At 43.7% G+C, this 11,802-nt stretch overlaps 1 protein-coding gene across 1 annotated transcript; it reads right to left on the bottom strand.

Annotated features, from left to right (window-relative positions):
• Positions 1-5,959: 5,959 nt before the first annotated feature.
• LOC144135213 (putative serine carboxypeptidase CPVL) lies at positions 5,960-11,215 on the bottom strand. The gene is made up of 4 exons (XM_077667954.1): positions 11,142-11,215; positions 10,346-10,532; positions 9,167-9,497; positions 5,960-6,831 (listed from the first exon to the last, which is right to left on the bottom strand). Exons 1-4 carry the CDS (start codon positions 11,201-11,203, stop codon positions 6,017-6,019), a joined length of 1,395 nt encoding a protein of 464 aa, XP_077524080.1. The 5' UTR covers positions 11,204-11,215; the 3' UTR covers positions 5,960-6,016.
• Positions 11,216-11,802: the final 587 nt, after the last annotated feature.

Here is an 11,802-nt window from a genome sequence, read left to right as displayed (position 1 = left end):
GCTTTTTGTTTTGCCAATTTTGACTTTTTAGAAAACGATGAATATATAGCAGGGGGATTTTTTTTTGCCATCTATATGTTCTCAGACATGCGAAGCTACTTAACCGGAATTATATACATCCGCGTAATAGATTTCTTCTACGAGGTCTTTATTCAATGAAATTACAAACATTTAGGTTTCCAAGAAACAAATCAGGGAATTGCAAATATTCGCCGCAGAACAATGACACCGATGAAGTTAAAATAACAGAAAATTGTAAACACTGTAAAAGAAGGCAGAATGAGCTAGATCAATAGTTGCTCAGAAAAAAAAAGTCCTAACTACTCCTCAAATCGCATGGTAGTTAGTAGGATCTACCCTGTGCCTAAATAATATCGCTACTATTTGCTCTCTTCATATCCCGGAGCTCTAAGCTTCTAAATGCAATCCAACGCGTATTTCTCGCAACTAATCACTCTGTGCCTATCTCGATTACGATTACACGTGTTTCATACAGCATCCTGTAAACATTGCGTTAGTAAACTCCCGGCAGTTGCGCAAAAATTTCTGTGCAGTTCATTCTGTATTACTAAGATTGTACTGGTAGAACCAGTAAAACTAAATACATTTAAAATTTTTCCTGACTCACTGTCCGTCGCAACATATCTTGGCTCTTTTTTATATTATAAGATCTATGGACAGAAACACAAGCTCACCTAGCGCCTTAGGCATGCCACAAGACTTCAACACGTCTAGGTGACCCTCACAAAGTTTAAATGCCGGTCTAAACACTATGACATATGTACATTAGCGTCTATCGACGACATGTCATGACTGCTACCACTTGCCTTCCGCAACACTCAGTACCACTGATAACCATCGTTTTTAGCGATGCAGTTAATATTATTAAAAATATTTTCAACCCAATCAAGATGCGTTTCGCGTATTTTCTTTAGTTTCTTGTACAACCCAGGTACTCCGGCTCAGTCGCCTAGCGCCCTAATCACTCATCCACTGCGGCACGTGAAGGTAGAGGTGTCATCTTCAGAAAACAGGTCTTTTTCGAATGAGTCGGAGAGGGCGTAGGCGTCTCATATGCCGGCGATTTCGTGGAAAAAAGGAATCGTTGTGCCTCTGTTGACGTGTCCGAATTCCTTGTTAAAGTTTGTCACTAGCAACTCAGCATACTCATTCCATAAACTACTGGCACTTTCTCTCGCTATGCCAATTCCTCAGGTTCAAGCAACTCCGTGCTCCCTCCCTCACGCCCTCCGCCCCCCCCCCCCCCCCCAGTGATAGCTTCAGTGCTGTTTGCATCCCTGGCACCTACGGTGACAAACACGCATAAGCAGGGTGGGGCGCTCTCTTCTCCATCCAGGATACTAAGCGCAACGGGAGGCTCCAGGATTGCCTTCGAAGGAATAGCTTTGTCTGTCTAAAACCTGATGAGTTTGAATCGAAGATCGATGACCACCTGATGCTCACTAAGGAAGTCAATGCCCAAGATCACGACCGCGAGAACGTTGCTTTCTTATTGCAGCACCACGAAGGTCCCAGCACAGATAGGTCTGTGCATCGTCCCGATGGTGCCTCGTCCAGTGGTGCCGATCTGCTGGCCGTTCCCAGCGGTCGTAGCCATCTTCACTTCTCTGGCGAATGTTCTATTCATCACAGCACAGTCTGCTCTCGTGTCAACAACAGCAGTAAACTTGCGAATGTCAATAGCCAATTCAAGGTCGGAGGTTCTTGTTCTCGAGTTGCATGTGGGTGTCTGTGCGGGATCAGGGCTTCGACGAATGTTGATACTGCGGCTGGGGCGCGTAGCTGTCGTTTTGCGGGGAAACGTCATCGTCCAGAAGTTGTATCACGTCATTGTCGTGCTGATCTTCGTTTACAGTCATCTATAATGGATGCGGCGTCTTTATTCGGCGTTGTCTCTAGAGGCCCTTCGTCGTTTCGCTCGAGAGAAACTTCACATTTGGAAGTTGCTGTGGGGGCGAAACATTGGCGGTGCACGATGGATGTTGCTTGTACGCCAGAGTCCGTTATTTGAGGGGGAGGGGGGGCATATTATAACCGCAAGTAAGAACCTCCACCATATGCCACAGATTGGCTACGGCAGACCAGCTGTCACAAAGACAGTGACAAGGGACCCAAAAGAAGTTTTGTTTCGTTTTGATACCTCTTTATATATGCAATATTAGACAGAAATTAGGCGTACTTGCGCTAACAAAGAATTGAACAACTCGGTGGCGATCATAGCAGCAAATATGTTCGGCGTTCGATCAAGGACCGAATCACCGTCGCTCTCGTCCGCGCTAAGTTTGAAGCTGCCTAAAAACATATGAGATAAGGCGCCAATAGCGGCTGCAACAATTTCAAACAATGGAGAAGCAGATGCGTGTGGCTGCGATAATTCGAGATAAACCTGGTTGCACCTCGCGTCACCAAGTGAGGAAGTCGCCGTAACTTGGCTTTGATAATGAAAGAACAGCCACGTCTTCGGGGCAATATCGTGACGAAACAGCTTTACAGTCAACATCAGAAGAAAAACCTGGCGTCCCGTGGCATGACAAAATTTCTTGATTGGTCGAAATATTGATCACGCCAAATACGTGAAGTCATAAAAATGCAAGTGACAGCCAAAAGCGCATTCACCAAGCAGGAAGTTTTCTGACATGCGCAGTACTTCGTTTGCCTTATACCGGGTGTTACAGGGAAGACTTAAAGTACTTTAACTTTCAAAAATAGGGTTTTTGAGGGAAAAAAATGTGGTTTTTGCAGAATGATAATGCCAGGCTTGGCGGACACCAGAAAAGCGGTGAATCATTTAATATAGTAAGGTGGTTAACCAATGTTTAATAATTAACATTTTAACTATTACAGTTAGGCGCCTGGTTGCAATTAGAGATTTGTAGGCGGTCTTTAGTCGCTATAGCCTCTCATTAGTGACCGTCATGTCAGTTCTTATAATATAGAAAACGTGATTATCCTTGGCGCTGTTGCCCAACAGATTTTGACTACATCCAGCCTAAATACATGCACATTTAAAGAGCATGCAGGGAAATAAACACCTCCAGTGCACGTAACTTGTCGAAATAGCCAGATTTTGTCGAGCTACAGCGGAAAGGGTAATCGCGTTTTCGAAAAAAAAACTGGTATGGTGGTTGCTAATGACCGGCTACAGATCTCTAATTGGAGCCAGGCGCCTAACTCTAAGATTTAGAGAGTTAATTATTAGAAATTAGCTAACCAGCTTACTAGTTCAGATGATTCGCGGTTTTCTGGTGTCCGCCAACGCTGGCACTACCATGCCGCGAAAGCCATATTTTTATCGCAAAAATCTTATTTTGGAAAAATACTAAAAGTTTTCTCCCTGTAACACCTGACCTGGTATATACACCCCAAAAGAGGACACACCATTTTGCCCGGTGAGGTTTTTCTGGCGGAAAGGCGGTCGGCTCTAACATTGTCGCACATGTAGAAGGCTGCTCCGTTCTGATTTACGGGCGGTTTAAATTAATGCAAAGCGGGTAACTGGGCTAGTTGGTGATCTTTAGATTCAATGTACATGGTAACTAGAGCTAAAGGCAAGGACAGAAGAAAGAAAGACGGACACCACGAACGCTAGAGGTGTCCGTCTATCCGCAATTGCTATTGCTATCCGCAACTTGCATCAGACATCGGTCAGGAGTCGAATTGTCAACCAACACATGCATGAGCGCCTAAAGAAGCCGCCCCGTCCTGCGAGTAGGAGACTATTTCGCAAGCAGGATTGGGCCCGGAGGTGCCCAAGTTGCAATACTCTGTCTAATGCTGTAGCATTCTCCACGTGTAACTCTTCAAATGTAATTAAGTCTCCTCATAATTTTTCTCTTCCAAGCTTTTGAGTAGTGATGAGTTTTGCTCTCCAATGTTATCTATAATTTGGCACCTCCTCTGCAGGAGGGGTGATTTTGGGAACAACAATCATCTTGAGCTACATGCCATTAAGTTTAGAGCAACTTGTGTATCAAAATATCTGAATTCCTCAAAATTTTATTCTTAAGTAACATATATTTCCTGGCTGCTTCGTTTTTTTGAGCGTGTACTGGATACACAAAGCCACAACACAGCGACTCGAGAACCATATTTTATTTCCATGGTTAGCACGTTCATTTACAGATGATTACTGAAGCTTTTGCAATTTGTCCTTGATACCGCACACGAGCTCACTAATGAGTTCTTAGTACTAAGCTCAAAAGTACGCTCAAAACCAACTCTAACGATTTCTGACCTTCAGAGAGTTTTAGTGGCGGTGTTACATCCAGTCGTAAAAAAATGTCTGAAATATTTCAAGCGCTCAGGTATGAATAAAAAGGAGTGCATTTAAGAACGTCCTCGAAAATTTCTAGCTAAGAATTTTTCACTTCATCTACTAGCTTAGCATTAGCACAGCTACTTGAAACTTGTCTTTCTCCATGCTTGTAGAACGTCTATAGTATACCTGTTTTAGAGATTTCCATCTTCTATCGTAGGCGCTTATTAGGTGTTAATTATGTTTTGCGGTATGAGAGCCTCCTGACTGTCTTTCAGAAGGTTTACCGCATTGACTGGGGCCAGATGTAGGCAGCATTTTGAAATGAGTACTGAAGACAAGTGTGCGCGTTGGCTTGAACATACAATCCCCAGGATAACAGCACTCCTGGGCAATTTCTAAAAGCGCCGCTATTCAACCGGCCATGAATAAACAAGATCCAAGATTTTCCCCCGGAACAACATGCATAAAAGTATAAAATCTTGACTGACAGCCTTTGTGTTCACCACCTTTAAGTTCTCTGCGCCAAACTTTTCTTATGATTTTTATGTCTGCTTATCCCACATACTGGCATATTATCTCTCCTCCCCTCATCTGTGGGGATAGCGTGATAATTCAAATCCCTCTTTAGTGAGGCATCTAGAGTGCGCGAGCCACTCACCTCATGTGCTCCTCTAAGCAAGCACTACATCACCGAGGCAAAGCAACGTTAAGAAAATGGAATATGTAGGAAAGTCAAGGAGCCGTGTTGTTGAATACTGCGTCTATACTAGATTTTTACATTCAACATTCTCGAACAAATACTTTGGATATTGAAAAGTTGTAAGATACTGTTATCGAAATATTGATGGTAATGGTCCATTATTCTGACGTGTGTAAAATATTTCATTTAGCGTCGTTTCCACCGGTCGCACAGAGCACTTAGAACTGCCATAGAACACCAACGGGGAACCCTTTTGACGATAACAAAAACGCCAACAGAAAACAAAACTTAAGACTGCCATCGGGTGGTTGGCGAGTTTATTGATTATTATATCATTGTATGAAGAATTTCGTTCATAAATATTTTCCCGCTCAAAAATGTTTTGTCCAGAATTGTTGGGTATGAACGCCGAAAGCTGAAGGTCTCATTCTCTTATTCGTTTATTGTCCGAGAACATGACGTCCCCATATTTGTAAAAACAGGTTTCCAGTAATGACATAATCTGGCACCGTTAGAGCTTGAAATGCGGCATTCGATGGCGTGTCGAAAGAAGTACAATCAATAAATAAATGAAGAACTAGAAACTTTGGGTGGCACTCTGAGGCACGCCATGGCCCCAAATCTATAGCTATCTAGCGTAATCTCGGATAGTTCTGTGCCGCGGCTACTTATGACGGGGCGAACTTGCTAAATGCTCAGGGGTGAGCACAGGCTTCTGAGCCCATGCTAAATTGTGATCTTAATATTGAGACAGCTAACTTTACCCTACAAATGATGCACTTCCGGATATATCCTCTGTGGACCCTTATATTTAGATGTGCGTTATGACGGTTGTTTCTAATTCTCTGTCAGCATTAGTCACGGCAAAAGTCGGATAAAAGAAGAAGTATAATAAAAAAAATGTTATTTAAGCGCAAACCACATTGAAGCAATAACACTAAGAGGGAAATGATGCACATAAAAATAAATTCAGTCTCATGTCATTTTGGATTTCCTTTATTCTCTGCTTGTGTAATTGTTATGATAATTCGTACTTTTCATATAGGAGCAAATGATAAGTTTCGGTTTATAAACTCCATCATGAGGTGGTACACTTCAAGTGGCTTGTCAAAAGCGCCATAGTGACCCATGCCGAGTACAACAGCTGAAGTAAAGTTCTTCGCTGATTTCAAGTAAGCGGCCGCTCCGTAGTAGCGATCGTACGGTTTCCAAGTACGGCGGCTGGCAGCGCGATACGTGTGTGCATGCGTCCAACTCAGCGTTTCGAAATAGTTCTGCAAGTTGGGCGACGGGAATAGGGTATCGAGTTGACCAGTGTACAAAAGCACCCTTGTCCGGTTTAGCACGTACTGTACAGTTTCACGTATATCTACCAAGAAATCTGCAGCAAGGCTGACCAACAGGTTAGGGTTAACGAATTCAAACTGGGTGTTCTCCCCTACATGGATGACTTTTTTGAAATCACTCGTGTTTGCAAATGCAAAGAAGGCAAGCATAGACAACGGCATCTCGGTGTACAGAGGACTTGCCTGACTATTATATAAAGTTAGGTTCTGAAAAAGGGTTTTAGGTTCAGAAGCAAATAAAGTGGTCGCTAACATGCCTATCACCAAGGGATAGTAAGAAATGTTGCCCGTTGCGGTGAGGTTTCTCATTGTCTCGAACTGGAGCTTAAAGGCAGCGTATCCATTCGTATCGAGCATCGATGCTTGATAGAGGAAGTCGCTGGAGTCCGCTAAGTCTAAGATTGGTCCAAGAAAACCAACTCCACCAATGGTTCCTTCGAACGTCAAGTTTACGTCGTCACTTGGGCACATTAACATCTCCTGGGCGAGTGCAACAGAGTAGCGAGCTGTAAAACACAAACAAAAATACAGCATAGCTTAAGCTCCACATTCTCTGAAGTTTCCAAAGGTCCTCTATTATTCCGTTTTATGCTGTAGCATAGCACACATAAACACCAGAACAAACGCTTAAAACTGGGCTTTCTTTAAGCTTATTTAAAGACTGTTAAGTTCCCAATGAAGCATTGAATGCACGCTTACGTTCATTACATTACATTACAGGACTGCACAAACAGGAACCTTTTTTCCCATCTGCCAGCGCGTCTTAGACACTGCACTTCAGTATATGACATAGTACGTGCGGCTTAAGGACTCATAACGTCACTCGACGGATAGGAGATGCCGCAGTTGGGGGCGCCGGGCTAATTTTGGCCTCCTGCAGTTCCAGTCACACCAGACAGGAAAATATTTTTTTTTCCATTAATGCGGGCCGCCACTGCTCGTGGCCCGTGTCTTTGGCTTTGGCAGCCGAATGTCACAGGCACTAAGCCACCGCGACAAGTGCTGCACAGCCTCCTTAATTGTGACCTCAAGGGGCCGGAGAAAATGTCCGGATAGAGCGAAGGTCCAAGTTAACTACTGACCTTCCAAGAAAGAGCTTTTAACCTTTTCCTTCATGTTAAATCCTTTGGCTTGTTGCCTACTTTTCAGGTGCCAACTGCACCGAACAACGACTTTCAGCAGCTCCGTGAAATGCTTTACAGCGTGCAATTTGTCAGGAATGCCGAAAGCGACCTCTTTCATGGGGTGACACGGTAGCAGTGGAGCTTCCTAACAAGCAGCCGTGCTGTGCGTGTGAAGCCATATCGCGTAAGATGCGAACAGTGCATCACATATGCATCGTTTCGACGCACAGTAATAACAGAACTACGGGGACAGAAGTGAGGGGAGCGCTCATTGGCTCCGGAATGGGGAGATGGCTAAGAAGGCAAACAAAAAGACAAAAAAATTAGAAATGATTCGCAAATACGAAATCAACTGAATAGCGTTCGCTAAGTTGTTTTCAGTTATGCTATGTTTTCAGCTCATTAATGCCTTACTGAAACTATGCAGCAGCTCTCTCTTCGGCCACCATAACCAGGAATACAGGGCAAGTGCGTTTATTTGGCTGCCTCCACTAGGCGCATGGCCTCGAATATCTAAAGTAGCGCGTTGGCATCATTCGTGTCCTAAGAAGGAAGGAGTATGACCACGGCCGGTCTCGAGGGGAGCGCGCGGTTTTCTTCTTACTGCCTTCGCAATGGGGTCTGTTTCCGCCTCCCGCCGCACCTCGGTGGGGTCGTTACTGGCCCACTGCTCCATCGCAGCGACCGCCGTTCACGCGGAAGGAGAACGCGCGCTCGCTTCCAGTTGCAGATGACATTTAAAGGTGACAAGGAACTTGAAAATTAAGCGCCTAATGCGTTTGCGAAAATTTTCTAACCCGACCGCGGAGGCCGCGTTTTTATGGAGGAAAAACGCTGAGGCGCCCATGTGCTGTGCGATGTCAGTGCGCGTTAAAGATCCCCAGGTGGTCGAAATTATTTCCCTCCACTGCGGCACCTCTTTCTTCCTTTCTTCTTTCAATCCCTTCTTTATCCCTTCCCTTACGGCGCGGTTCAGGTGTCCGCCGATATATGAGCCAGATACCGCGCCATTTCCATTCCCAAAAACCAATTACCATTATTATTATTTAAAAAAAAACCACTGCTACTTTTCAGTGCAATTAATTTTACTTTATGTACTTTCATGTCCTAACGACGTTTTAGGCATGTGGCGAGCTTCTAATCCCTAGTTTTCGAATAATTTATTCACTTTTCAAATTCGCCACTTCACGTGTGACGTAGCCACCTTTTCGACCAATCCGGATTTTTCGCTCACAACAACTGCGACGGGCGCCGCCGGATTTTCTGCCGACCGAGAGACTTAAAGCTGTCGAGTTAATGCTATTTCTCGTCGAGAGCGAGAAGAGAAGGACGCTTCTTAAAACGAATGGACAAATTACTGCCTTTACGCGCCTCTGGTGATATGGAGTATTCCCGCACATGCTCAAATGCATCTTCCTGTTTGCCCGATATAAGACGCTGCACATAACAGCGGCACCTCGTACACTACAGAAGACACACATAGGTTTATCGACCATTGTTTATGTTTGACGGCGCACAGTAAAAAAAAAAAAAAAACTAGCATTCAACAGACAGCAGCTCTCGTCCTAGAGACCTTGCCTCGTTTTATTAAGGGAGCACTGTATGATATCTCGTACTATCTTAATTATACATGAGCACATCAATAGCGTGATTGACATGAGCTTAACGCTTACAGTTCCTATGGTTTTCAGAATTTGAGTCAGTAATGTGTACGCACCTGAGTAGGAGTCTCCGGCGGCGTAGAACTCTCGCCCCTGATATTCAGGAAATAGCTGCAGGAATTGTCTCAGGAATTCTACGATATCTTTTGTGATGTCTGCAAGCGTTTTCGAGTACGCCGAGGGGTCGTTGGTGAAGCTGAATCCAGCCCCTACCGGCACATCAAGGTAGATTACGCTCACGTTCTTTTGAATCGAGTGCTCCCTTTTTGACAAATTCGCTGGCAGCTGGAACGCCAAAGGGCCATTTTGGAGGAGCATACCAAACAGGGCTGAAAAACCCGGACCACCCTGTGTCCAAAGCATCAGGGGGGCTGTAGAGGGTTTGTCCTGAAAATTTTTTTCGGGCTTTAGAGTTACTTGCGTTATATCCTCACGTCAACTGATGCTGTAATTTAAATACAATTTTAGAAAAGAAAGCGAGCCGCACTTGACCTGTGCTGTTGATGGCACTGCATACTAGATATCACCTTCATTGTAATCAGTTGCGATACAGTCGAAAATCAGGAGTGAATGAACAAAAAAAAAATTCCAAAGGTCGATACAACGTCTACTTGGTTATTAAAACATCAAATTTGCAACATTCTTGTACATGAGGCACTTCCACGGCATGAAAACTGTTGCCAAGACTATTGAGCGAGACAGGCTCGTAGCTATACGCGTACGCTATCTCTTCTAGCGATCAAAGACTACGACTAAAAAGCTCAACTCAGATACGCATACCTCGAGTAGTATTGTACTAATATTTTCAGGCATTGAACATTGCCATAATAAAATCAGCAGCTGCGGAAACCCATGATCGGTCTCATATTACAGCCATCTAGTCGTGAATCTTGTGAGTTAGAAAATAGACTACGTACGAGTAGCACTTCGTAGAAGTACCATAAATACGAAAATTCATGTACTCTTCTTTATAAAAAACCAGAATAGAATTCAAGTTATCAATCCTCACTACACAAAGAGACGCAAAAGTTATAAATTGTGCTCACTCATAATGAATAAAAAATATTTTCGTTGATCCATGTAATGAAATTTTCTCTTTAGTCTTTCCACGATATTAAGCTTACTTTGTCATAGAAAACATATTCTTTATTAATCACAAAAAAATTTAACTTGACATTTCTGCCGGCAGTGTGCCGTTACAGAGTGCCGCTGATTCAATATGCAAGAATACTTACTTCTGCCTCTATGAAGAGGAAGAATAGGTTGCTGTTTGCTGTCTTGTTCACAGTTATGTAGCCAGAGTGAGCATTGGCGTTAATTCCTGCTTCCTTGAAGAGTGTCACATTGCTTCTATTTTTGGCTTCTGTGAAGTTGCATGCTTCAATCAAGGGCGTTAGAAATAGAGGTCCCGGATCTGTGGAACTGAACGAGAAAACTTCTTACAGTGAGCAAGCAATGAGGGAAGGGTGCCGGTGTGGGTTCTAGATTACGTACCATATACGATTGGTAAAATGGGAAAGACTTATTTCACGCATTACTGCTAAAAAAATCTCAGCTATTTTTATTTCATTCAGTTACTACAGCGTAGTTGCCGTGTTGCTTCCCCAGGTGACTGATACTTTAGAAGACGCCTTTCCTGCAGGTATATTAAGAACAAATTGAAATTGCATTGCCCTAGCTATATTTCTAACCCTGATAAAACGAACTTTGAAAGGGTTCTGAATCATGAGTTATATGATATTTGGTAGTGTGTACCCCAATGCACTTTCAGTCCACTATGTTGAAGATAGCACATGGCTCAGCTGGTACAACCACAGAATGCAAAATTCAGAATCGGGTTCTTCGGGTAGCTAGCATGTCATTGCTTTTTTTCAACTCTCTGTTAAATCATTAACTATGAAAAAATTAGACAACAAGTTTCCCACAACACTCCTAATCAACAATCCTTAACTAACATTCCCGTAGTAAGCTTTCTTTAGATACTGGCTCCGTTCAACTAAATATGCTCGAATAAGTAAACTACGGGCTTACCCTGAAGATAGCTGCAGGCTACCCGCGAGAACAATGCACACCCAGAGGCTTGATGCCTTCATAGCCACTGAGACCTGTCGAGCTTCGGTGACTGACAGCTTTCAGGGGTACTTTATTAATACGAGTTTTGTTATATTCGTATTTATGTTTGCTTCCATGAACCAATAAAGAGTTGGGAGCAACTGTTTTGGTGAATCAATATTTATGCAAAAATGGTTGGTTGAAGGTTAGGCCTTTCATGTGGAGTTTTTTGAGATAGCTATTTGAAATTTCTTTCAAAAACGTTTTCAGCATTGACGTCTTTTCGGGCGCTGACGCATTCCCTGACCCCCAGCTAAAGCGCACACCGCAGCTGTTTGAGCGCTCTTGTATTGGACAGCTATATCGCTGGCTGCTCAAGGCTACTCGCCCACAAGCCCAACAGGGCTTTTCGGTCACGTGACGCCAACGTTATAAAAGTGAATTGCTTCAGCATGAAGCTACCCGGCCGAGAGCGCGACTAACGACTAACATTGCAAAAACGAAAAACAATGCTAGCAAATAGCGTCATGGTGTGCATCGTTCTTCCTTTCGCTTCGTCTCTTCAGTGTTAGCTTACCTGAGGGAGTTTTAGGGCTTGTTCGGTCCTATCACACGCATAATTATGTTAACGCGTGTCGGT

This window comes from Amblyomma americanum, chromosome 5 (assembly GCF_052857255.1).
Source record: "Amblyomma americanum isolate KBUSLIRL-KWMA chromosome 5, ASM5285725v1, whole genome shotgun sequence".
Lineage (NCBI taxonomy): Eukaryota > Metazoa > Arthropoda > Arachnida > Ixodida > Ixodidae > Amblyomma > Amblyomma americanum.
The sequence above is the reverse complement of the archived record's forward strand: the minus strand, read 5'-3'. Positions and strand labels throughout refer to the sequence as shown.